The sequence below is a fragment of the Drosophila miranda genome, chromosome 3 (assembly GCF_003369915.1).
Source record: "Drosophila miranda strain MSH22 chromosome 3, D.miranda_PacBio2.1, whole genome shotgun sequence".
NCBI lineage: Eukaryota > Metazoa > Arthropoda > Insecta > Diptera > Drosophilidae > Drosophila > Drosophila miranda.
The window spans coordinates 22,564,215-22,589,229 of NC_046676.1; the positions used below are offsets into that span (position 1 = coordinate 22,564,215).

General features: G+C 48.5%; 3 protein-coding genes across 6 annotated transcripts; 1 reads left to right on the plus strand and 2 right to left on the minus strand.

The window, feature by feature from the left end:
- Positions 1-441: 441 nt before the first annotated feature.
- Positions 442-16,142, minus strand: LOC108160074 (netrin receptor unc-5). 3 transcript variants are annotated; one of them, XM_017293830.2, is made up of 10 exons: positions 14,802-16,142; positions 8,286-9,207; positions 7,884-8,165; positions 7,642-7,812; positions 6,195-6,248; positions 4,617-4,898; positions 2,335-2,463; positions 2,057-2,249; positions 1,921-1,994; positions 442-1,862 (listed from the first exon to the last, which is right to left on the minus strand). In XM_017293830.2, exons 2-10 carry the CDS (start codon positions 8,956-8,958, stop codon positions 544-546), a joined length of 3,177 nt encoding a protein of 1,058 aa, XP_017149319.1. In that variant the 5' UTR covers positions 8,959-9,207; positions 14,802-16,142; the 3' UTR covers positions 442-543. The 3 variants fall into 3 exon arrangements, with proteins under 3 accessions (XP_017149319.1, XP_033247176.1, XP_017149321.1); XM_033391285.1 differs by lacking the exon at positions 6,195-6,248; XM_017293832.2 differs by lacking the exons at positions 6,195-6,248; positions 7,642-7,812; positions 7,884-8,165; positions 8,286-9,207; positions 14,802-16,142 and adding an exon at positions 5,176-5,238.
- Positions 16,143-17,126: 984 nt separating this feature from the next.
- On the plus strand, positions 17,127-21,225 carry LOC108159943 (vacuolar protein sorting-associated protein 35). Of its 2 annotated transcripts, none has more exons than XM_017293598.2 (8): positions 17,127-17,240; positions 17,886-18,075; positions 18,138-18,871; positions 18,936-19,171; positions 19,236-19,574; positions 19,637-20,200; positions 20,265-20,448; positions 20,511-20,672. In XM_017293598.2, the coding sequence occupies exons 1-8, from the start codon at positions 17,238-17,240 to the stop codon at positions 20,670-20,672; spliced, it is 2,412 nt and encodes an 803-aa protein (XP_017149087.1). In that variant the 5' UTR covers positions 17,127-17,237. The 2 variants fall into 2 exon arrangements, with proteins under 2 accessions (XP_017149087.1, XP_017149085.1); XM_017293596.1 differs by lacking the exon at positions 17,127-17,240 and adding an exon at positions 17,433-17,492 and having other exon boundaries at positions 20,511-21,225.
- On the minus strand, positions 21,184-24,815 carry LOC108159944 (tubulointerstitial nephritis antigen-like). Its single transcript, XM_017293599.2, has 4 exons — positions 24,664-24,815; positions 23,027-23,252; positions 21,972-22,957; positions 21,184-21,906 (listed from the first exon to the last, which is right to left on the minus strand). The coding sequence occupies exons 2-4, from the start codon at positions 23,205-23,207 to the stop codon at positions 21,763-21,765; spliced, it is 1,311 nt and encodes a 436-aa protein (XP_017149088.1). The 5' UTR covers positions 23,208-23,252; positions 24,664-24,815; the 3' UTR covers positions 21,184-21,762.
- Positions 24,816-25,015: the final 200 nt, after the last annotated feature.

A 25,015-nucleotide genomic window follows, 5' to 3' on the forward strand; every position in this document is an offset into this window, starting at 1 on the left:
TGTATGTGTAGTATATCTTACAGTTGCTATCGTACATAGTTTCCATCGTAATACTAGAGTTTATGTTTAAAACTATAAGTTTGCTAAGCCACAAGTAATTTATCGCTATATTTCCATCTCTTAGTCATATATTAAATGCATGGCACCCGTGGGGAACAGAGTTCGTTGAGCAGTTACCTTAGAATAGAACACTACAATACTCGTAACTTAGGGACTATAACTACTCGTGTGACTACAGCTACACTTTGATTCAGTATTTTCATTTCGATTCATGTTTTCTGATTTCGTTTCGCTTCGTTCGTACATTTTTTAAATAAAAGGCAACTCATGAACATTTTTGTTTTCAACAGAAAGCTAAACGGACAACACAGCTGTATCCCCATTCACAGTGATTTCATATTAACAAACATTATAGATGGTTCGGTTCAGTTCTTGTGTGTTAATCTTCTTGCAAAACCTGGTGAAATCAGGAAGAGTGTATCGTTTAGTTTGCCGCTTTCTTATTCGCATTCCTTTCAACACTTGTTGGAGTGTGGACACCCATTAGATCCACAGGGGACCAATCGTTTCCACTATAATGTCCAAGACGTCTTGACGTCCCATTTCCTTCAACGTCAGCAGGAGTGCCATAATCGTATGTGAAACTGAAGTGGAACTGTTGGTGGAGCAGCTGTTGGCTCGACATTCCCACAGATTGAGAATCTGTTCGGTGGGCGAGGGCTTGGTGGCAAAGTAGGCAATATACCGATCCGTGTTCAGCTTCTTCGCAAGGAGACGCCAGTCGCGTTCGTCGGCACGCGGAGGATCGAGTGCGGCACAGATCAGGCGCTTCGTCACATGCGGTAGCTGGACAAAGTCCATCACGCAACTCTCATTGACGTAGTTTCCCTGGCGATCAATGGAAATCGTTGTATTTGTGGTAGATGCAAGCTCTTCCACAGAACCGCTCATCGAGTGGGTTGGAATGTTAAAAGTACAGTAGTCCGAGTCATCCTTGCCGCCTTGGCCAAAGTCCACGCACAGCGTACTCTGATCCAGTCGTCGCATGCTAAACTCGCAGTGTAGTATGGAGTTGTTGCTCAGAATGTGATGGTAGGGAATGGCGTGCTCATACGGAGCACCTGCCTCCATTTCCGCGCACCGTACGCGAATGTTCAAATTGCGGCTGTTCAGCTCGAACGCAAACACCTGACTCTCGCCCAGAAAGCTGCCGCCCAGCTTGCATTCCACACTAGCGCAGATGTCCTTGCTGTTGGGCAAGTCCTTGACCACGTAGATTCGCAGACTGCAGTTGGCACTGCTGGGCGGAGTGTGCTGGCTGAAAACCAGCAACTTCATCTTAATGGCGGGCTGCTGAATTCGTGGCTCTGCAACGATGGCGAAATGGCCCAGTTGCTCCGTCATGATGTACACATGCGTCGTCTCCAGCTGCACGAACATGGGCGTGTTAATGGTTTCTTCTCCCACTGACACTGCTCGTCGCCAGCTGACATTTAGCTCGTCGTGCTCGCTGTCTGCATGATAGATGTGAACATGCCACTGCTCCGGAGCCACCAAGCAGTGCGGTATTTTCAGGATCACGGGCTTCACAAAGCTATAGTTGCGCGGTGCACTATGCACCACGCTGCTGCACAAAATGGAGCTCTCGGTGGCACAGGACACGCGGCTGCACTCGTCGCTCAGAAGTAGCAGCGAGACGTGCTTCTTCAGGTTCTTTCCAATCGCATGCTCGGGCACAAAGAGCAATAGCTCCCCGCCATATAGACGCAGCTGTCCTCCTGTGCTGCCAAGGAGCTCGTAGCTGCTGCTCTTCGAGGCATTCAGTAGGGATAGCTTGGCGTTCATATCGAAGGTGGAATTGGCTGTCGAAAATCAGAGCGTTAGTGTGTCTCGGTGATAGCATTTATCTGAATCGCTTACATGTATCGGCAGTGGATGACTCTCCGGTTTCTGACAAATAATCAGCACTAAGATCGTCTATGGGGTTGGTGTAACTAAAATGAAAAATGTATTTTAGTTGAAAATCTAATAACTTTTCGGTCCTTTGTATACTTACTTGGCAGCCAGGTTGGGCACATCGTAGTGATGCTCTGTTACACCGCCGCAGCCCATGCCCATGCCCACAATGTGCTCGCCAGGCATATAACGATGTCCAGGATTGACATAGTCATATCCCAAATTACTGGCCTCGATGTGCATTCGCATCTCCTTTTTCTCCACAACGCCGGGCATATAATCCGCATCCATGACTGACAAACGGTAAGAAATCATACATACGTATATTCGATTGTTGCCAGAAAACGTGGAGCGGGGTCGTTGGACCCCGATACTCACCTGAGCGGGCCATGTTGTAGTGAGGATTGGCGCGCATCCCGCGGCGGGCACAGCAAATGAGAGCTGCGCCAAAGGCAAAGAAAACGGCGGTTATGAAGGCCAGTCCTAGATAGAGTGTCCAATCGAAATCTGCAATGGTAAAGCGAGGCGGACTCTTATAAAACTGCCGATTTCGCATTTTGTATCCTGTAATCCCAACAGCAGAAGGGCATTGCACCGCACGGCAAGGAGCAATCTCTGCCAGATACCGTGTCTTTAGACTGTCTGAAGAGTACAGACTTTCCAGTGAACTAAATGTTTACATTGCCTGCACGGACTTTAAGCCGACTTAAGATGCTTTCCAACTTCCAATCTATGTGTGAATGGCATTGAAAAAAACACCAAGAATTCTCTGCGTAATCCGCCACCCTCATGATTTCGAGGATGCCTGGCAAGCAAAATCCACACATACCCGTACATGTTGAGTCAACCAAACCAAAAACCGAACCAAAACTGAACTGAACCGAACCGAACTTTTCCATAATCAAACAGGGTCGGTTCGGGGCGCATCCTCACCCATTGTCATCAATCCTGAGCAACCATGCGTATCCGTATCTGGCGCTGTGGCGCTTGCTGAGCTGTGCCAGAGCGAACTGTATATGTCTGTATTTAATGTTTTATGTTTGTATGCTCATCCCCAGTCCAGGTCCCGTCCGTCTATTTCGCATTATTATTCGCCGCCGGCTCCCCGTCGCCAGCCAGTCAGTTACGACATCCCGATCCCCATCTCACATCTCCCCACTGCCATTGTTGCGCGCTGCCTGTTTCCGCTGCTGTGATTGTTGTCGTCATTGTTGCTGGCGCTGGCGGTGACTGGTTGGCGAAAAGGAATCGCTGCAGCGCAAGGAATTACTCCATATATATTATGATTATTATACTCGGGATGTACAGCTCGAGCTTTTCACAGTTCTTCTGGGCTCGAGCTCAAGAGCGAGCCTGAGAGAGTGGGAGGACGAGGTACAGGACGAGGACGCATTGTACAATGTATGAAATGAGCAATTATATTCGCTGTAAATCAGCGGCAGCATCGGAAACAGAAACAGAAGCAAAGCCGTCATCCCCAACTGGGAGAGACATACTCCATGGGCTTTCCTTTTTCATTCGCTTTTGTGCAGCTTGCATGCTGCTTTTTTAGACGCTGTGCCTGGACGGGACATCAAAAGCGAAGTCGTCCCCTTAGCATGACAAATACGCTTTTAATATCGGGTGGTTGATCGGGCGGCCTGGGGGCCTCCCGCAATGACAATGGCCCACAACGAAGACCGCAAATGTTGCCTTTGGAGCAATTGCAAGCAGGTATCGGTATCCCCAGGGACTGGATTTGCAAAATGTAATAAAACGGAAAATAAGCTGTTCCTAGTTCCGGGGCACCAAAAACTTGTCACTCTTCATTCTCCCCTTCGAAAACTTTTCAACAGCAATCAAATAACAGTCGAAGAAGGGCACAAAACCTGCGAAACATCAAACATTGTATTGTATTGTGCGAATGGCAATCGAATGGCAAGCACTTGTACCCTGATCCTTTCAATTACACAGTGTGACAGTCATCTAATTGATCCCTATGGACCGCACACAGACCCCAAACTATGCTTGAGTTGGGTCAATCCTACACTCCACCCCATCGAGAATCGAGGCAAACAGCAACAATGACACGGGAAAAGCTCTAAATGGGGATGGCGATGGCCGGGGCTAGAGAATAGGATGCGAATGGGGATGCGACGTCACGACTTTGCCGTTGCCGTTGCCGTTGTCGTCTTCGCCGCATGCCTAATTATCTGGCAAAGCACACAAGCCCACAGCAGCTTAAATCTCAATTCCGAACTCTGTTGCGATTGATTTGCGACCCTTCGATTGGGCTCTGCAGCTGGAATTGGAGTTGGGGATACGGGTTAGGGTTTGGGGGCGTAAGAGTTGGGCTTCGGGGTGGAAAGTGTCCTTTCTTTCTGTCACGAATATAAATACAGCTACTCTTGGTCGGGATGGATGCCGTGCACAAACAAAATGCACTTGGTTAATTTCCCATTGTGACAATCAGCGTTGAGTGCTCAGCTTTTGTGTGGTTGGGTCGACAAGAGACTGAACAGTAATCTGGGAGTTGGGAGTTGGGAGTTGGGAGCTGGGACCTGGACTGTGTCTATGTCGACTGTGATTGTTATTGTTGTCTAACTGTCTACTCTGTTGCTGCTGCTGTCCTTCCGTCCTTCTGTCCTTCCTGCCCCTGCCGTTGACATAAACACACTTACCATCCTTGCCAATATGACACTGCTCTCCACGGCACTCTGCCGTTTGTGTGTCTTTTCCGGCGCACAATGATTTGCCATATCCTGAGCCACCGTCAGTCGCAGTAGCATCCAGCAGAGCTGCGCTTCCGCTGATGCTGCTGAGGGCTGCCATGCCCACTCCAGCCAGGAGCAGATCCCCGGCTTCGTCGCCGTCAGACGTCTGCGTGAGGCACTTTCTGCGACGCACTTGAATACACTCCGCGGAGCAGATGCTCCAGTCGCTCCACGCGGACCAGCGGGCCACTGTGGGGAGAAAGGGCAGTTTAGAAATCAAAAGTCATATTAACATGATTTAGCACACATTCCCGACAGACACCGCCACTCCCGGACTCATATATCACGTGGAGGCCAAAGCCAAAGCCAAAGTCAGGACGTGGCTGTGGCTGTGGCTGTAGCTGTCAGGGGGTCATGGATGCAACAAATATAGCACCGTTTGCCCCAAATATGTGGTGGGACGGTAGATGGTGGACGGTTTGGACTAATAGATAGTCCGTTGGGAGAAATCGAAAGTTGTTCCCACCATAAAATAGAGCACCAGTAGAGCACCCTTCCTTAAGCACCATTCAAATCACAGCGCCACTGCCCCTGTTGATTCTTGGATAGGAGATTGTGTGGGTGAGCAAAAGTGATTGTCATTTTAATGCTTTTCTATTTTCTATTTTCGCATTTTCTTTGCTTTTTCAATTTCCATTTTGGTGTTGGGGGAGAAAACGGAAAGTCCGAAAGCCAAACAAAAATGTTCTTGGGGTGGGGGCCTGCTATATCATAGTGTATGTGTATGATGCATGCCTATGGCAGCTAAATATATATAGTACATATATATTTATACATGCCTGTATGTATATCGGCATTTGGCACTTCCTGTTTTTGGGAAACATAAAACCACCCCCATAAGGGCAGCTCCTCGGCCTTGTTGCCCCTTGTCAGCACTATCCTATGCCCTGGCATTTCTTTCCCCATTCCAGCGCACGCATCCTCTCATGCTCATCCTCATCCGCATCGTCATCCTAGCCATGGCGAGGCAAGGGTCCCAGGCCCGCCCAGCCAGCCCGACTGTTGCATGAATCAGAGAGCGTGAGTCGTGGTAAGTGATTTTTAAGTTTCTATCTGCCGCAGTGACGTCACTTGCCGCGACGACCCCAAAAAAAGTAAGTCACTTCGGCTAAAGCCAGTTCGGGTAGTTTTTGGGGAAGACCGACCCGTGGCGAATTATTCAATGGATGGATATGGGATGGTTGGTTGGGCACTAATGCACTGATGGCCTGGGCTTAGTTTAACACAATTGTTTATTGAATTGTTAAGGCCCGGCGAATCTGACAACTACTGGGGTCGGGGGGAGGGTATGGTATGGTCGGGGAACCCCAACTAAAAAATTTAACTGTCGTTGCCTCGTTAAGCATTCAAGTTTAACTGCTCGAACACAATGCCATATTGAATGCTCGCCCCATGGCAAGTCCCCAAAGGCCTCTTCCTCTCCTCCCCTCGGGAAGGGAAGCCTTTGAAAGAAATGCACGTTGTCAGGCTTTCGTTTCAACTTACTGCGCTTACTCGACGAAATGTCAAATCCATCAGTGCTCACGATTTGAGTATCCTCTGTTGTTGGCAGGCGACATCGGCACACAGCGTGGGCGTGGGCGGGGCGAGGGCGATGAGTGAAAAGCAGGACCATAAGGTTGACACGGTTCCATGGGGATGAAAAGTTATAAGATGGAGGAGAAAAAAACGAAACCCAAGCGAAATTTAAAATTAATTTTATGACACACTTTTCATAGAATAAAAGCCCACAACAGCATCCCCCTCCTCCGAGCCAAACCCTTACCACCCCCACACCACTCCCCACTCGAGTGGATTGCCATCGCTCCTGCACAGTTGCCTCCCCTCCGGATCCCTCACCATTTTGTCCCGCTTGTCTGTCAACAATTGCTCATTGCTGTGCCCGCTGTGCGCCTGGCCAAGTATCTATTGCTTGTGTGTGTGTGCGAGTATCTGTGTGAGCACTACAATACAATGCAATACAATAAATTTACATGAATAAAAGTGAAGAGTCTCAAACACATGCCGCCCGTGCGTCTGTCAAAAAAAAAAAACCAAAAGCGCCCCAGCTACCACGAGAACATCCCCATTCCTGATTTCGGTCTCAGCCCCAGTCTCCAGTCCGGGGTCCGGAGTCCGGAGACCAGGCTATGTCCCTTCCCCTTCCCCTTCCCTTGGACGCATGCCTTTGTCACCATTTAGTCAGTAGCTTGCCGGAGGCAGTCGTTCTCGTTCCCCACAGCAGCCACGCAGCCACGCAGCCACGGAGTCGCTCCAATCTATCCATCTATATGCATGTGGAGATATCTGTCGTCGCTGCAAAGGCACCCACAGAAGCCGAATGCCGAATGCGTGTTTAAAATGAAATACTCAGCACTCACTCAAATATGTATTACACTAAAAATGGGTATAATGATTCCCTGAAGATGTTCGCATCGGACTATAAGAGTCTTTTCTCCGTTTCCAAGGGACGCCTCCATATAAAAGGGTATTCTTATATCGGAGTGACCGCAGGTCCTTTTCTTTTCTTTTTTTTTGTTTAAACGCCTCTTGAACTTTTGCGTCATGCAGTGCAGTGCTTTCGGTTTTGGTTTTGGACTGTCCTATTCTACTCCTCTTTGCCAGCCTCCCTGCCACTGCCGCACTGCCACTGGCCCTGCCACTGGTATGAAAAATGTGCGCTGTTGTCAACGCTCCAGGAGACGTCAATGGCAGCGGGCATTCAGGTGGCACGACGCTGAGTCCCGACCGCAAATGGCATTTAAATTGACAATTTCGTTGCTTTTGCTGGTGTTACAATAGTGCTCCCACATTAAAGGCGCGCACACACAACAAAGTGGGCGCAACCACAGCCACACGCCCCCAGTTTGCGAATAACCACATCCCTTACATATACATATATGTATATTTTACGATTGCATATGGTATGTATACATATATCGTGTGGACATACCTGGGCAGGCGGCGCAGTCCGCAGATTTCTGTATCTGGGGGCCTGGACACTGGGCGCCCCCATTTAAGGGCATTGGATTGGTGCAGGTGCGCGACCGCTTTCGTCCCTGGCTCGGCTTGCCCGCGCACTTGCACTCGCGCCAAGGGCTCCAGGTGCTCCAGCCTCCATTCACTAAGAGGCGAAAAACATACAAGACATATAAGCATAACTTGAGATTGCAGTCGCACGAGTACTACACTGACCGTAGACAATCAGCACAGCGGAGTCGGAGACCCGCTTTCCCGCAATGTTCTCCGCACTGCAGCTGTAATTGGCCATGTGTTGCAGCGCCACCGGGCGGAAGGTCAGTGTGCCGCCAGCCACGGCCAACCCCGGCTCGCTGTCGGAGGTTATTACCGCGTTGCTCTTGTACCAGGAGAGCTTCGGCTCCGGGAAGCCTCCGGGTGGCTCACAGTGCAGTTCCGCCCGACTGCCCAGCTCGAGCCGCAGCGATGTGGGTGACTGGCCGAAGGTCTTGCGTATATCTGTTAGGGGGAGATATAAATGTAGATATAAATAGAGATATGGATAGGCATAGGAATAGGGAGGGACCCGTCGCCTATTCGAATCAGGAATCCACCCCTAGCCCAGGGTGCGGTACTCACATGCAATGTGGACTGTGGCGGCTTGACTTTTCACCACGCCACGGGACGACCAAGCGTGGCACTCGCACTTGAACGGACCCTTGCCAAAGTACTCGTCGACCAGATCACGGTGAATGGTGGCCGTGACCTCTTCCATGTGGACGCCCGTGTGTGGATCCACGTGCTTGTCATGCGTCGACGGCGGAGGCTGGGAGCTGCCGCTGCACTTGAAGATCACCTGCAGCGAGTGGGAGGCCTTGCACTTGAGCACCGCCGGACGATTCTTCACCACAAACACGCTCTCCGGCTCGCTGAGAAAAATGGGCAGCGTGTTGCTGGCTTCTGCGGGACTGAGCTTGCCGCCGTTGAACTCCTCCAGAAGCGTGCCTGCCGCTGCTGCCGAGGAGGAGCCTAGCCCAATCCTCCCATTCTCGTCCTCGCTGCTATTGCTAAGCAACTCGATATTGGTTCTGTGTGGGGCGCTGTCCTCAGTGACCAGGGGGGCGTTGGCGAAGGGCGCCATAGCAGTCAGTGGGTCAATGCTCATCCCAGCTTCCTCCATGGAGTCGGACATGCTGCCGTAGTCCACCTGTGGCAGCTCCCTTGCCACGGCCAACACTAGCCATGTTAGCTGAAGGTTCACTACGAGTACAATCACATATCCGGCTTTATTAATCACCGACGACGACGTCATGCTCGTTGCTTAGGTTTCGTTGTCAGTTTTTACGTTTCTGTACGTCTTAACGTTTCCCTGTGTGCCACGCAGCGGCTGCTGTTGCCGTTGCCGTTGCCGTTGCCTTTGTCCTGCGTTTCCTGTGCGACTGTTGCACCTGCCCTGGCCTTTGTGCCAGTATTTCTTGCTGTTGTTGCTTCGGCTTTGGTGCGATAGCTGCAGGCATTAGCATTAGCTGCACACTCGCTTTGTTGCTGTGGTAAATGCGATCTGGAAAGTCAGATAAAAAAACCTATAAGTGGGATTTACTTTTTCAATCAAGAGCCGAGACTGCAATTCCCTCACTTTGTGACTAAAAGATAACCACTACTTCGTTGGGTTTTCTGTGGTATTACGTTTTGCCTTTCACCATAGCCATTCCCATTCCCATTCTCATACCCATACTCTTCCAGCACCAGGCATAAGAACATCGAGAGGTTTGTCAAGCGACGAAAAGTGTCTATGAATTGTTGAGAGTGTTCGTATCCCCAACCTGAGCAGTCGGACATTTATTCCGACTTGCGGGTACCCTACCCTTGGGTTGGGACCATCTTTCAGACAAGCATCCGTTTAGCCTTCTACAGTTCACGCAGATTGATATCATTTTTCAGAATATATTTGAAAAGAAGCTGGTAATGACACTAGCCGACACTTCCTTCCTGCTCCTACGGGCGTAATCGATAAGTTGTCATCATCAATCAAAGGGCCAATACTCTCCGCACTCAGAGTCCAAGTGTAGGGCAGCTCAAATGCCCACAAGTTACAAAATTTCCCATTAGCTATGCAAGTCATGCGTCAGGTTCTACGAATCGTTGGTACCTAATCGAAATATTAATAACAGGTATAAGTATGCTCCACTCCACCGACTGCAGTTCGCCTTCTCCGGGCTCCGAGCACCGGGCACAGGACGTTGTGGCACGGAGGGACGTGGCTCTGTTCTGTTGTTGTTGTAGTGTTGTGGGAAATGCGCCTTTTGTCTTTCTGAGTTTCTGAATTATTATGTAGTTATCTGTGGAGGGACAGAGATGGATGCATACCAGCACGAACGGTGCGATAGCTCCGGCTTCAGTCTTTGCCTTTGGCTTTGCCTTTGAGTTTGCCTTTCAGTTTGAGTTTGAGTTTGAGGTTTATGTGTTTGGCTTTGTAATTATGTATTAATCATGCATAAGTTAAAACTTCAACTCCCCCTGCCAACACTCTCCACCTCCAGCATTTCAAAACGAATCATATTGCTGCCACCGCTAGCGCTGACGTTGATGACGTCCATTAAAAGGCGCATCAAGTTAAAGTCAATATGCAAATATTGCGGAAACGGTGATATGTGAAAAGTGTGTACGATTAGGAGGGACGGGACCATGCGCCACGTTCCACGCTCCACGTTCTCAGGAGCCGTGACCACGAATCGTAATAAAATATCGGGTAATAAGAAATTAAAGGGGAATAATACATTTCATTGGAGGCTTAAGCGACATCATCATCGTCTTTCTCATCATTATCACCGTCATCGTCATCATCATCATCATTTCATTTGGCTTAAGCGCCTTTTATGCGTAATTCAATTGGATTTACAGGGTGCTTGTGGGACACTTGAGTGTCTGTCAATATTCCCCATATCGGGCTGGTGCGGACAAATGGATGTGTATGTATGGATGTATGGAAGCACGGATGTGTGGGGCTCATGTAGCTGACCAGATTATAATGGTCTTCTCTGCCCCTTCTCTTCGATGGTAATGCACACACACACTTTGTTTTGTGTGCATTCAATTATAGATGGAATATTGAGGTTCGTTTTGTTTTCGATTTGTCTAGACTCTGTTTGACTAGGTCCCAGATCCGTGTTATTTGCAGGGCTACTTTGAAGCCATAATCAAACTCGCAGTAGAATACATCGCAAATCGATATGCGAGAATAATATTGTCGCAGAAAACCTGCCCGTTGGAAAGATGAATCAGCGAATGGCACATTAAATGTTCACAATTTCAATCAGAGGATGCCTGCCTTATCAGGGCGACATCGCCAATCGTCAATGTATCGTATCGCTGGATGCTGATACTGGGGCATTACTTTTTAATAGGTTTTTAATGAAGCAAAGTAGGCCAAATGGATGGTGCGCGGCGGCGCTTATCAGCGGCTTTTCATTGGCTTTGTGTGCACTTGTTAATCCAAATCGATTTTATTTATTGAAAGCAAACTTGTCGCCGCAAATACAAAAACTTTGCATTGATTTCGGCACGCAAGCGAATGTGTGGAGGACCCTCCCACTGATTGACTGACTGACTGACTGACTGACTGACTGACAAACTGTGTGACGTGACACACGCACGCAGCTCGAGATGCATGGCCGGAGATATGTACATATGCGAGGCTGAGTAATCCTACTCGTACTCGTATTTTGTAAGGGGTGATTACTCAGAAGTCCCGCCGAACTTTGACGCTGTCTCCAGCTACGTGGGGGAGACACGGAGTGCTTCTTCCTAGCCTGGGCGGATGGATGGATGGCTGTGAATGAAAGATTGCGTGGGATAATCGGCGTCGTATTCAATTTAATATCACAACTATTGCCGCAAAGACGGAGGACTGAGGACTGAGGACGGATGACGGAGGACCGGAGAAGCCCTTCCTGTGCCGAATGAAAACTTCCAAGTGAACTTCTTCTGTTGGGGCAAATGTCGACTGCGACGACGACGGCGACAGAGATTCGGTTGGAGGGACGAAATAAAAAACAGAGCAGAGGGAGGCGGAGTACGCACATGCAGACAATACGACTACCAGAGGAGGAGAGGAATGGGACTGGAATGGGGAATGGAGCAGAGCAGAGCAGAGCACACAAAACAAGTGAGCATTCTATAAAATAATTGATGGCTGGCTGACGACTCAGTTGCTTGGCAGCAATAATTTTTATACTTCGGGGGCACTCACGCACACACTCGCGCTCTTGAGTACTAAAATCAAATGCCACTCGAAACGCTGCGGCAGATATGTGCTACGCTATGCGATGGCGACTGCCTGAAGTGGATGTGGATGTGGCAGATGCCGCTGCTTCAATTGCGTGTGACTCTTGTGTGCTGTGCTGGAGCTACTCCTCGACAACACTCGTACGAGCATGTATGTATGTAGTTATGTTGTACAATCTCTGGAACATCTGTAGCACAAATGAAATCTTTAATACTCAAGGGACCGTGCTGGTTCCTATGGCAATCGCAATCGCTGCCGCATCTGTATTTCACATGTTGCGCATTTTGCCCACACACTCCTGTGCTTCCAGACTCGACTCCCAAACAGCCAGACCGGCAGACTGACAGAGGCTGCTATTGTGAGATCGCTGCTCCGCTCGCTTTTAATTTTTTCGGGCAACGCTTGTCTTGTAATCAAACAATTAAAGATGATTTTAATTAATCTATTTATAAGAGACGTTGCCTTGCTCGCTGAATGACTGCCGGCCCGGCATCAGTCCTCCCTCATAACTGTTCAAAAATGTGTGTACTTTTGTATGTGACGAGCGTTGGCCATGACGCAGGGGTACGATGCGGGGATGATGAAACAACTCTACGGGAGATACACGAGAACAAGCACAACAGCGACATCGACAACGAGAAACATCTTTAAATTAATTAAGCGTAATTGTTGGGGAATTAGAAGTAGAAACAAATGTTTCAACCATGAATTATGGACTGCTGTCACATGGAGAACGCATGTTGCTACAAGCTACAGCTCGAGATACTATTTGAGATAAAGCAGGCTGCATGCAATAAAGAAATTATTTATGATTCCATCAGCTGAATGTAGGACAAGCCGGCCAACTGGTTGGAGAAGTGATGACTCTTATCATTTGTATCTTATTAGCAAAGTTCTAATGTCTAATGTGTCCGAAAGTGGCCTCGGCCCAAACAAATGAGGACCATCAGACTCCAGGCGAAAGTTCGTCGGAGCTGCGGACTAATTTGTGATGCCAAAACTGAATCGATGGCTGCCATGTGAGGCCAGTTGAGGAAAGAAAGCTGCCCTGCCCTCATGGAAAGATACACTGGTTCATCTGTTCGAGAGACCAACCCTGTAATCTACCCTACCCTTGATCTAGGCTCTGTGTACCAACTGATACTGAAACTACCTAGCTCCTAGGCATATTAATTCCATTCCGCCTTTATACTCGCAAACATCGATGATGTCGGATCAATACAACAATTTACGACGGTTTCTCTGGCTTCAGCTACCTACTCTCGTCTTTCGGGAAGAACAAAAGCCGCTGCCGAAAGAAACGAGCCTATTCTTTCTCGCCGTATCGATGATCGACATCTAATCCACTGCTAAGTCGCGTCCCATGAACCCGGACCCGAACCCAAAACCCGAATGGGCTCTTATGCATATGTTGCCTAGGCCTATGTCTATGCTCGCAGGCCCAGGTGACGGTGACTGCCCCGAATGACAATTAATCACCACAGGAGTCAAAGATGTTTATGGGGCATGGTAGTACGAGTAGTACTCATTCCTATCCACTCTCTATCCTATCCAACGTTCCCATGCCCCGCCCCAGACCTTGTTTGCCCATCTAAGGGAACAGCTGTATGTCTGTAGTTGCACAACCCCTAAAATTATGACGAACAGCCAGAGTGTGAGAACTTGTGAGTGTTACTTGGAAAGAGTAAAGGGTAAGGGTAAGGCTCCGCGTAAATTGTTAAAAAAGCATAAACCAAAGTGTGAGTCCAATCATTACGTGCATTTGTCAAGGCCTGAGAATTATTTTGAATGTCCCTGCTGGTGGCTGAGCCAGTAGACATTCTATCCCGTCCCATCGTCTGTCTGTCTGTCCGTCAGTCAGTCATTCAGGCCGTTCAGTCAGTTAAAACGTCCAAAGGGGATCATTATATGCCAATTGGCGATTGTTTGTTACCCCACTCGCAATGCCGCCGCGTGTTGGGGAGGGTTGGTAATTGCAGTTCACATTTGAATTTGAATTTCAATTTGAATAACGGTTGCAGGCCCGAATTATAGCTGTAATTGCGGCATGTTGAACGCTGCATCTCGTCGTCGTCGTCGTTATCGTTGTTCTTATTGTTGTTATTGTTGTTGTTGTGACTATTGTAATTGTAGCTGCATCTTTGATCAATGAATTGAGTGCTGTGCTGTTCTCATGAGGGCTTCTCGACTACCATCAGCCCAATCCACGGCACTCCACTACACTTCACTTCACCTCCTCTCCCCATCCCTCCCCACCCCTCCCAACGCTGCTAAAGCTGGCTGACAAGGAAAACCAAACCAAAATACACAGCCAGAACCTAAGCGCAATCATAAAACAAAAATAATAAAAATAAAAATACACGATGGCGTTCCAAAGGGCACGCTTTTCATAATAAACATTAGCGAGCAGGGCTGCCTCCTCCGCGGTCACATGGTTCGGGGGTCGCCCACAACACACCGCCCGACTCTCCGCTCGGTTCCGTCCGGCCGCGTTCCGTTCCCCCGCACCGGAGGAACCGCTGCCGCTGCCACTGCCACTGTCGCCGGTTTCTGTTTGTTTGTTTGTTTGTGAATTGGTCGTCTTTAGTTACACTTGAATACTCGTAGTCGTACGCTTTGTATGGTGTCGCCGGTTGAGCGAGTGTGAGCGGTGTGAGGGGTGTGCTCTGCTCTTGTGCTCTTGTGGTGTGGGCAATGGTTTCTGGTTCGCACTTCACCTACTCAGTGCAGTGCACCTCAAAAATAGAACTGCACTGGCATACTTAGCGGCGCAGGATGAGCGCACTGCAGTGTCCTGTCCCTTTTTTGTCTCATGTCCGAGACGGAGAAGGGTTCTTATTATAGCTAAGCATCTACAAGCAGCTACTTACATTTTGTCGTCCTTTTGTGGCTGCTGCTGGTGGCTGGTGGTGGTGCGCTGCAGGGCGACCAAAGGAGCGGGCCTTCTTGGAGGCGCGCATGTATCCGTATCCAGTTACACTCCCGTCCTGTGTCCCCTCCCTTAGTGTCCTATCGTATGCTTGCGAGCCGGCCGTACCTTGTGTGCTCAGGACATCTGTAACCTTATCGCCTTTCACTTTAGTCTCTTAGTTTTTTGTTTGGCCTGCGTACGTTGTCCCCAGGACGTCAGTATTTCATATTTTTCATCAGCCCTCTCACAGACACATCTGCGGTGTAAGTGTAATCTATCTACACATTCATTAAACTCGGCACTTCACCCACACACAGACAACATTGGTGCCGAACATCCCGTTGGTGCCTCCTTTCACAGTGTCACTCCGTCATCAAAATCATCCACAACATTGTTGTTGTTCTGAAATCACACACGGCCAGGTATCTTTATCTACTTTAACTCGTTCTTGCAGTATTAGTACTTTATCCCGCATCTGGAGTCTTGATATTATCACGCTCCCAGCTTTCGAGTGTTCGAACTTCAATACGATGCACACGAAGCGCGCCCGAAACACGCAAAACAGGAACTGTGGTGACGAGCCGGCGAACGTACGACTGCGCTGACGGTCCGAATCGAAATGAGCTCCGATGTGGCTGTGGCTCGTTGTAGCGGTATAGCTATAGGAAATACCATTCTATCAGGGTGCTCATACCATGGTATTGCGGCCGCGAGAGCGCAAATGACAGAGCAGATGAGAGTAAGCGCTGGGCACTACTCTCAGTGGGCGCCTCCGCAGCATCCCCAGGAGCATGTCTTGTTGTTCCCGACTCTGGCATATGTTGTGCAGGAAGTGGGGAGCATTGGGAGCTCTCTCTCCATCGTTCTGGCTTTACGATGTGTATATTTATATGTGTGTGTATGCTTCTCTGGCTATTTTGTATCTTCCGCTGCCTGTGATTCTAATTTTACCCACTGGATTCCTGAGATGCTTCCATATTTTCGTTTGATGATTTATTGACTGCAGCAGCAATTAAGACCTTTTACTTCGCTTTTTATCAACTTCACTGACATTGACGACGAATGAGAGGAGGGCCTGGGGCTGCTGTGCGGAGTCTTCCTTCTTATTTATATTTTGTTGTGCGCGCATCCACACAGCACTGCACTGCACTCCACTGTACGCACGCACACCTACGCCAGGAGCAATAATTTCTGATGACTGCTCTTTTCCATTTGCTTACTATTTTCTTTGCACAGCCACGCAGTGCACTTAATGTTCATATAAAGTTTAAAATAAATTCTTCCTTTTCCCCAAGTGTATAACGGTTTCTATTGGGAGAGAGGACCGCGGACTTATTGTCTGACCCTTAGAAATATACCGAAATAGACGTCACAAATTTCAAAATATACCGTAATTCTACCGATGAAAAACGAACTAAGCCCACTGAAACCCCCTTTATTTAAACTGGATAACAATTGGAGTTAAACCGCGGAAAATAATACTAATAGTAATGATAACTAGTTGGTTAGTGGAATGTGTTTTAATACCCATTGCTCGACAATATGAACGAAAATCTTTATTCGGCTTAATTTTACTATCTAGCTAGGACCACCAACAATGTTAAAACAATAAAGAACGAAACGTATAAAACGTATCTGGGTATGGATTGCAGTGTAAGTGTGTATTTCATGCATTTGCCTTTCCAAATATATATGTCTCAATCCCGATACCGATTCTCTGTCTCCGTAAGAAAACCATACAAAATAAAACAGAGACTGTATAAGACGACAAACCATTCCTCAGTTCTATAATATCATTTTCCGTAGGGTATGCTGAGTGCTGCCACTAACCACTATACTGTATGGTTAGTGGTGCTGCCCAAGAAACGGCTATCGATACTATCGACTGCTGCGCGCCAAAGAAAAATAGCTTGAAAGTGAATGACCGACAAGGATGTGATTTCTGAATTCAATCAAATTCGACAATATTTTTCAATTGTTTCGAAAAATAAGTTATTAAAATCGAAATTTAAACTATTTCTGCCACATGGCAGTCAGAGATGTCTGGCGGAAAAGATATGTCATCTGTGCCATGGAGTTGCCATATTATTATATAATTTAAATTGGCGCACATATTCATTTTATATTTAGAAACACATAAAATTAAGGATGTCGGCTCTAAACCGCTGATTTCTGATGATGTTTTATCATGGACAGAGAACGTTCAACCTGTTGTAGACCAGTGTGTTTAAATAAAAGGGGCTTAAGTGAGCTAAGTTCGTTTGGTATATTTCGGTATATTTCTGAGGGTTATGTAAACCTGCGGTCACACTGTTTATCAATATCATCCTAAAAAAAGTAAATAAATTTAATTAAATAACTCCCCCATCTTCGATTTGCACCTGACGCTGCAGTAATGGTAAGTGCGCTCCACCCCGCATTGTAGCCGCCAGAAGCCGGCAAGCGAGAATTGGCCAAAAGAAACCAGAAAAGCAAGTGAAAATTGGCTAAAATCAAACCGCTGACTGCGCCTCTGTCGACGTCAAGTCGAGAGTACCTGGAGCAAAAACTACGCCCCCAACCCAACCAACAAACACTCATCATAACCACTATGTACCCCTGGAGCTCATCCTCGTACAGCGGCCAAGCGCCCAATCCTGCTCAGAATAGGGTAAATAACTCACACTCACTCCAACCACTAATTAAACCCCATTCGCTAAATTGTGGACCGCAGTCGTACATAGCAATGTACATACGTATATACGTGTGCACTTGCATGCTCAATGTGTCATCTTCATTCAAAAAAGTCTGCTTAATGTTTATGTGTGGCTGAGTCTGTCTTATCATCGATTCATTGTGTCCTCTGGCCTGGCTCCGCTCTGCCCAAACTTCCGTCGATATGTTTTATAAAGAAGGCTTATCTCAAGCTGTATACTGTTAAAGCATTTGTGTGTTCTCGATCTCATTGTAACCCGCATTCATGTATTTGCACGTTAACAAATCGAGAGCGAGGCAAACCCCAGGGACTAATAGCACCGACTCCACCTTCTATGTCTCGTTTCAGACCATGCCCAATGGTTTGGATGACCAGGAGAAGCTGCTCGCCGAGGCCGTCGGGGCAGCCCGCAAGCAGGCCTTCCAGATGAACCACTTCCTGGACAAAGAGCGCATGCTGGATTCGCTCAAGTGTGCGAGCACCATGCTGAGTGAGCTACGCACCTCCCTGCTGTCCCCGAAAAGCTATTACGAGTTATGTGAGTACTCAATATCGTGACGTATGAAAGTTTCTTTATTGTAATGCTTGTTTCCTCACCAGACATGGCCGTCACCAATGAGCTGAACCATCTGGAATTGTACCTGAGCGAAAAGAGCGACAAAAAGACGGATCTGTACGAGCTGGTGCAGTACTCGCACACCATAGTGCCCCGACTGTATTTGCTGATCACAGTGGGCATTGTGTACATAAAAAACGACTCGTCGCTCAAGCGCTGCATACTCAAGGATCTGGTGGAGATGTGTCGCGGAGTGCAGCATCCCTTGAGGGGGCTTTTCCTTCGCAACTATTTGCTGCAGTGCACCCGCAACATTCTGCCCGATGTGATGGTCGAAGAAAACGAGCACGAGGGCAATGTCTACGATGCCATTGACTTTGTGCTGACGAACTTTGCAGAGATGAACAAGCTGTGGGTGCGCATGCAGCACCAGGGACACTCCAGCGAGAAGACTAGGCGGGAGAAAGAGCGCGAGGAGCTCAAGATACTGGTGGGCACAAACCTAGTGCGCCTCTCGCAGCTGGAGTCGGCCAACCTGGAGACGTACCAGCGGCTCATTCTACCCGGAATCTTGGAGCAGGTTGTTAGCTGTCGGGATGCCATTGCCCAGGAGTATCTCATGGAGTGCATCATCCAAGTGTTTCCCGATGAGTTCCATCTGCAGACACTAGACCCATTCCTCAAGTCCTGCGCCCAGCTAGAAACGGGTGTGAACGTCAAGAATATTATTATATCGTTGATTGAGCGTTTAGCTGCCTACAACCAGAGGAGTGGCAAGGTAATATCCTCTATCGATGCTATGCCCCAAAATCTAGCATTTACTAACATTTATTATGCTGTAGACCAGCGGCAATGGCATCGATGCCATCATTCCCGCTGAAGTGGAGCTCTTTGAGGTCTTTAGCGTTCAGGTGGCCAACATTGTGCAGATGCGCCATGACATGCCACTGGAGGACACCATTTCGCTGCAGGTGGCTCTGCTGAGTTTGGCCCAGAAAGTGTATCCGGATCGCATCGACTACGTAGACAAGGTGCTGGGCACAACCGCACAAATACTGCAACGAATGAACATGAACAAGTAAGGGATCCTCGAGCTGATAAGAAATGTAAAGACTCTGAACTAAACTTGTACACTTTTGCAGCATCTCGCACCTTTTGTCCGTGAACCAGGAACTGTCTCGCCTGCTGCGCATCTGCATTGACTTCTACAATAATGCCCTGACCATCATCCAGTTGCACAACTTTTGTCCACTGCTCGAAAAGTTCGACTACACTTCACGCAAATCGCTGGCGCTGTATCTGGTAATGAACATTCTAGAGAACGAGACTCAGGTGCCGACGGCCGATCAGGCGGACAGCCTCTTGACCATTATCACGCCGCTGATCAAAGATGATGATGCAAATAAGGACATTTTGGCGGTAGCTGGAGCCAGCAGCACAGATGCCGAAGAGTTTGCGGAAGAGCAAGGAGTCGTAGCGCGGTAAGTAGATCTCGCTATGCGTTGTAATTTCACCTTTAATTAATGGTCCGTTCTTGCTTCAGCTTCATTCACCTGATGCGCTCTGATGAGCCGGACATGCAATACAAAATGCTGCAAACAGCTCGAAAGCATCTGGGGAATGGGGGCGGCCAGCGGCTGAAGCATGTTCTGCCTCCGCTCGTATTTGCTGCCTACCAGCTGGTCTTCAAATACAAGGCGATCGCCGAACAGGATGAGAACTGGGACAAAAAGTGCCAGAAGATCGTGCAGTACTGCCACAGCACAATCAGCGCCCTGGCCAAGGCGGATCTGGCCGATCTGGCGCTCCGTCTGTATCTGCAAGGGGCTCTGGTCATTGGAGAGATCCGCTACACGAACCACGAGACTGTAGCCTACGAGTTCATGACGCAGGCATTCTCCCTCTACGAAGATGAAATATCCGATTCGAAGGCTCAGCTGGCTGCCATAACACTCATCATGTCCACGTTCGAGCAGATGTCCTGCTTCGGTGAGGAGAACGCCGAACCCCTCCGTACGAATTGTGCGCTGGCGGCGTCCAAGCTGCTGAAAAAGCCGGATCAGTGCCGCGGTGTGGTGGCCTGTGCAGCACTCTTCTGGAGCGGAAAGTATGATACTCTTTGATGTCCCTTTAGTTGGTATTATAGCTAAACTGTCATGTTGCATCGGTAGGCAAAACGGCGAGGAGATGCGGGACGAGAAGCGCACTCTGGACTGCCTGAAGAAGGGCGCTCGCATTGCCTCTCAGTGCCTGGACACGGGAGTGCAGGTGCAGCTGTATGTAGAACTGCTGAATCACTATCTCTTCTACTTTGAGCGCGGCAATTCACTCATCACCGTAGCCATGCTGAATCAGGTGATTAGTGCGCACTCGGTAAAGCAAAACCTCAGGGGTCTAATGTAAATGTTTCCTTGCAGTTAATTGCTAAGGTGAATGAGGAGCTGCCCAACCTGGAGCCCAGCGAGGAAACCAAGCAGATCGAGAGCCACTACAAGAACACGCTGGCGCACGTGCGCAGTCGCATGGAGTCTAGCGATGCTGCTCTCGAGGTCTCCTTCGCAGGCATCACCTTAAACTAGCCCACCCGACCCGCATGCATCAAGGAGCAGAGAGCAAGCAGAAGAGCGTTCGACCAGGCCTTTTTTTGTACCAGATGCAAATAGAATACTATCTCCGGAAGCGTATCCAAATTGAAAGTGTGAGAAATTAATTGAATTATTCCATGGCTAGGAAAGTTGTGGGCCTTCGACTTTTGTTTGTGTCAATTTAATTTCTGCTTTAATCGTAAGTGCAAAGTGAAAACATTCTTGATTATTCTCCTGATTTATTCAGTGCGTTAGCATTAGTAAATAACCCCCAAGAGATTTTTGTTCTATTCTATTCAACCCCGAACAAAAATGTGAAAATATTGTTAAACAAAGCAGAAAGAAAGTGAAAAGGTTATACAAGACACATACGATGACCGAATTGGTCCATGATACGTATAAATATGTATTACAAAATAAAGTTAAGATCAAAATGTTCTCGGCGGGAGTGTAGATTTGTGGAGATGAGAAATCATCGAGATGGAATCAAAACTCCGCGGCGGTAAACATGTAAAGTAATTCGTTTATTAAAAATATATAAGCTGAACGAACATGTTCCATCGGGTCCTCGATCAGTTAACTTAGCTTCCATTTACAATACATGATGGGCGTGCTCGAATTCTACAGACTCTCTCTCGCTGATGCAATTCGTCCGTCAATCACATGCGCTGCTTTGGGGCAGGGGTACGTTGTTGTTGTTGTTGTGGCAGTATCAGGGGATGGAGCGGTGGTGTTGACTGGTTAATGTGGCAGTTTCGTGTTGCATATGGATGCCCCTTACCCATCTTCGAGTCCTGTTTAGTGGGTGAGGGAACAAGTGGTTAGGGCTGGGGCTAGGTCTGGGGCGGTGGCTGGGCAGTTAACTTGTGCGTTCGCGCATCTTAAAGCTAATCATTTTAGTAACTAGGTTCTAGCATAAACTTTACAAATACAGAAGCGCCTAATTCACTTTGAGTGCCATAGCAATGGAAAATTTTTGAAGCATGAGATAAATTTGTTTTCGTTTCTGCATAGCTCGAGATTACTCGGGGTACATGTGTGCGTGCTCGACCAGAGGGTCCGGTCCGGACTCCGGAGGTGGCGTCTATGCCGACTTCACGTTGTAGTAGTTGTAGACGTAAGGCCAGGAGGCCAACACGTAGTCCTCGATGCCGCACTCGTTCGAGCCGCGCAGGATGCGGAAGTATCCCCGCTCACCCCACCAGGGACCCCAGGAGTTGGCAGCGATCTGGTCAACAAAATTAAGTCACTCGTAAAGAAGCCGTAAAGGAGCATGTGTAGATGGACACTCACCCAATACTTGTCGCCGTTGTGCTCCTCACCCCAACCGACCAGCTTGACCGAGTGGAAGCCGGTGGGAGCGCCTCGGTTGGCCGCCGTCTGCCGATAGACTCCGCTCGAGTATGAGAAGAAGTCCCTGTACACGCGCATGGTGGCCTGTACGGGGCCAGAGTGGTAGATCTCCGCCATGATGTCAGACTCTTTGTTCAGGGTGTAGGCGGGGCCCACCGTGTAGAAGCTGTCCCGATCCACGTTGGCCGAGGGCCGGCAGCCGTTGGCCTTTAGAGAGCGACTGTTGTGGCGGATCTTGCAGGTGTCGCGGTGCTGGGTGTACGGATAGCAGCTCTCGTCAACGACTCCTTTCTTGTGCAGATAGCGCCAGGCGGCGTCCAGGTGACCGCCCTCGCAGCCTTGCTGACGGCGCGTGCAGGAGAGGATGTTCTGTGCCGACAGTTGGACAGCTTCCTTGCCCTTACTTTGAATGGCGAAGCGATCGCTGGCCACCGAGGTGGTGGACAGAACCCACGAGGAGCCGCACCAGCCCTGGTCGGGTACCTCCGAGATGTAGCTGGACCACTTTTCCACTGCATTGAAAGCGGCGGGCAGGCCCGCGGTGGGATTGGTCAGCCTGCTCATGGCCTTGACGCGGTATGTTGGCTCCTTGGTGCCCAGACGCAGGCGCAGACCCTCGCTGTACTTGTGGCCCCACCACTCGTCGTACTTGCGGGCGGACCAGCCCAAGTGGTAGATCGTGTTAATGCTGTGGATGATCGACTCGTCGGTCAGGCAGAGCTCCTGGTCGCACTGCACCCGACCGCCGTCAAGGCAACGGCACTCGTTGCAGTTGTCCCACGTGCTGTTGTATTTGCTGAAATAGGCGCCGTTGTGCAGGCAGGTGACCAAGGGATCCGCCTCGCCAAAGCAGAAGGAGCGGTAGTCAGGGCAGCAGTCACCGGCGTCGTCCCGGTCGCAGAACTCATCACAGTAGCACAGGGTGGCTGTGAAAAGGGGAACATTCAGCTGGATGGCTGGGAGATGGAAGGGAAGGGATCAGATGAGCCACTTACTCGAGATGGGCAGCGAGCAGCCGTCGGCCCGATCCTTGCAGCATGTATTGCGCACGCCGCAGTAGGGACCCGGATAGTCCAGCTTTAGTGTGTGGTCAAAGGCGTGGGCCAGGTCCAGCAGCAGGGGCAGCAGGGGCAGCAGGGCCAGCAGGCCCACCACCTGGGCGCACTTGACAGTCATGTCTGAGTCCTGCACGGGAAGACGTGGGGCAGTTGACTTTCGCAGCTGAAATGGAGCGAATGGCACAGGGAATACCGTCAGTATATCTTATCGGCCAATTTGCATATATATATACATATGCATGTATATTGTATCTTGATAAGGGGCTCTGCAATTTGCCAGCAATTAGCAGTCCGATCTCTATCTCAGTTGCTATCAACGCACTAGGAATACCTGAAATTCCACGAATTTATAACGCATACGACCCGTGCAACGGACTACGGATATTAGGCAAATGAGAAACTGGAAACTCGTTTAATTAAATAATTTATCTACATATACATATTTTGGAGAGCGGACTCCTCTTTGGGCTCCTCAATTCGCAATCATCAGACATTCACTGGGAGGGGGCCAAAGCACAGTCTGAACTGTAAACAGTTATCTTTTCTATATATGTACATATATTCTGATGACGTCAGCTAGTTGGTACAAGTCCAATGGCATTATAAATAAGCGTTTCTTTTTTAATTTGGTTTTTTATATTTCTGTTTGTTTTGTGTTCAAATTTTGCGCATACCCAATCGAAAAATCCAAAGACAACAATGTACAATGTCTTAGAAGTGCCCCCTTTCATTTCATGCTATTATGTTTTTTCGTTGGTGATAATTCTGGAAACCCAGAAGAAGAACACACTAAACTTGTTTATCCGAGAACAGAAACAGAAACGAAACAGAACAGAACCCGAAGCCGAAGCCAAGTTTCATAAATAAATGCAAATTGCAAATAGATTTTCCTGTTTCGCCTGCGACGGGGGGGGGGTCTGGCGCGGATAGCCAGCCATAGCCTGGCTGAAAGCGGAGTTGTCAGCGATTTTATTGAGTGCCACCAGGTCTATTCAATTAAAAAGATTCGGGTATAAATAGCGGCTGAATCATGGGTGTCGTAGGGGCTCAAACATTTTGTCTAAGGCTCCTCTCCATCCCCACCCCCCATGGTTATTGTTCCATTCCGTCTTTTTGATGGTGGTATTATTATTTGCTGGGGTTTCGCTAATGCTGAACCCGTTTTTAATTTAGTGATAATTAATCTGAAAGTTTGAGTTGATAATTAATTGCCAATTGGCCATAAAGTTGGCGTGAATAGCCAAGAATTGAATTGTCGCAGTGGGAGCTCTGACGAAATGGGTCTTTAATTAGAAACGAAAGGTTCTTGATAGCCAAAATATTTGCCAAAACTCTGTCTGGACAAACAAAGCACCGTAAAGATAATAGTTCACAGTAAACTTCGTCTTCTGAAGAGAGAAGACCCTCTTCTTATATCATCTTCAATATGTATGTATTAATCCCCTGTGAGTTCACAAATATTGAATGACTGTCGTGGTCAATTTCCTGCATATCCGATTCCACATATGGCTTTACACAGCGTTTTCTTTTTGTTTGGCTAATAAATTGCGATTATTTTCTGTACTCATACTAACATTTTTTTGAAAACTCTGCACAATTTGAATAAAACTCGCAAACTTTGGGGCCAATAATCGAAACCGAACAATCGTTACTGTTTTGGGTATAATTCGTATTTCCTTATCGCGTTGTTCTGACTCTGATCGCGGCTCGCTGCTGACTGATTTCAGTTAGAATTATTGGCCACCACCAAACGTAGCTGCTGCTGCTGCTGGGGCTGTTGGGGCTGCTGCTGCTTCTGTTATTGTTGCTGCCGGCAGCGCTGCTCAGCGCTCGAGTGCTGGTCTTGCGCAAGCTGAGCTGATACAAGGTGAGGCATTCCCGCCGATCGCATTCACACACCAAAAAAGCATACTGAAATAATATATG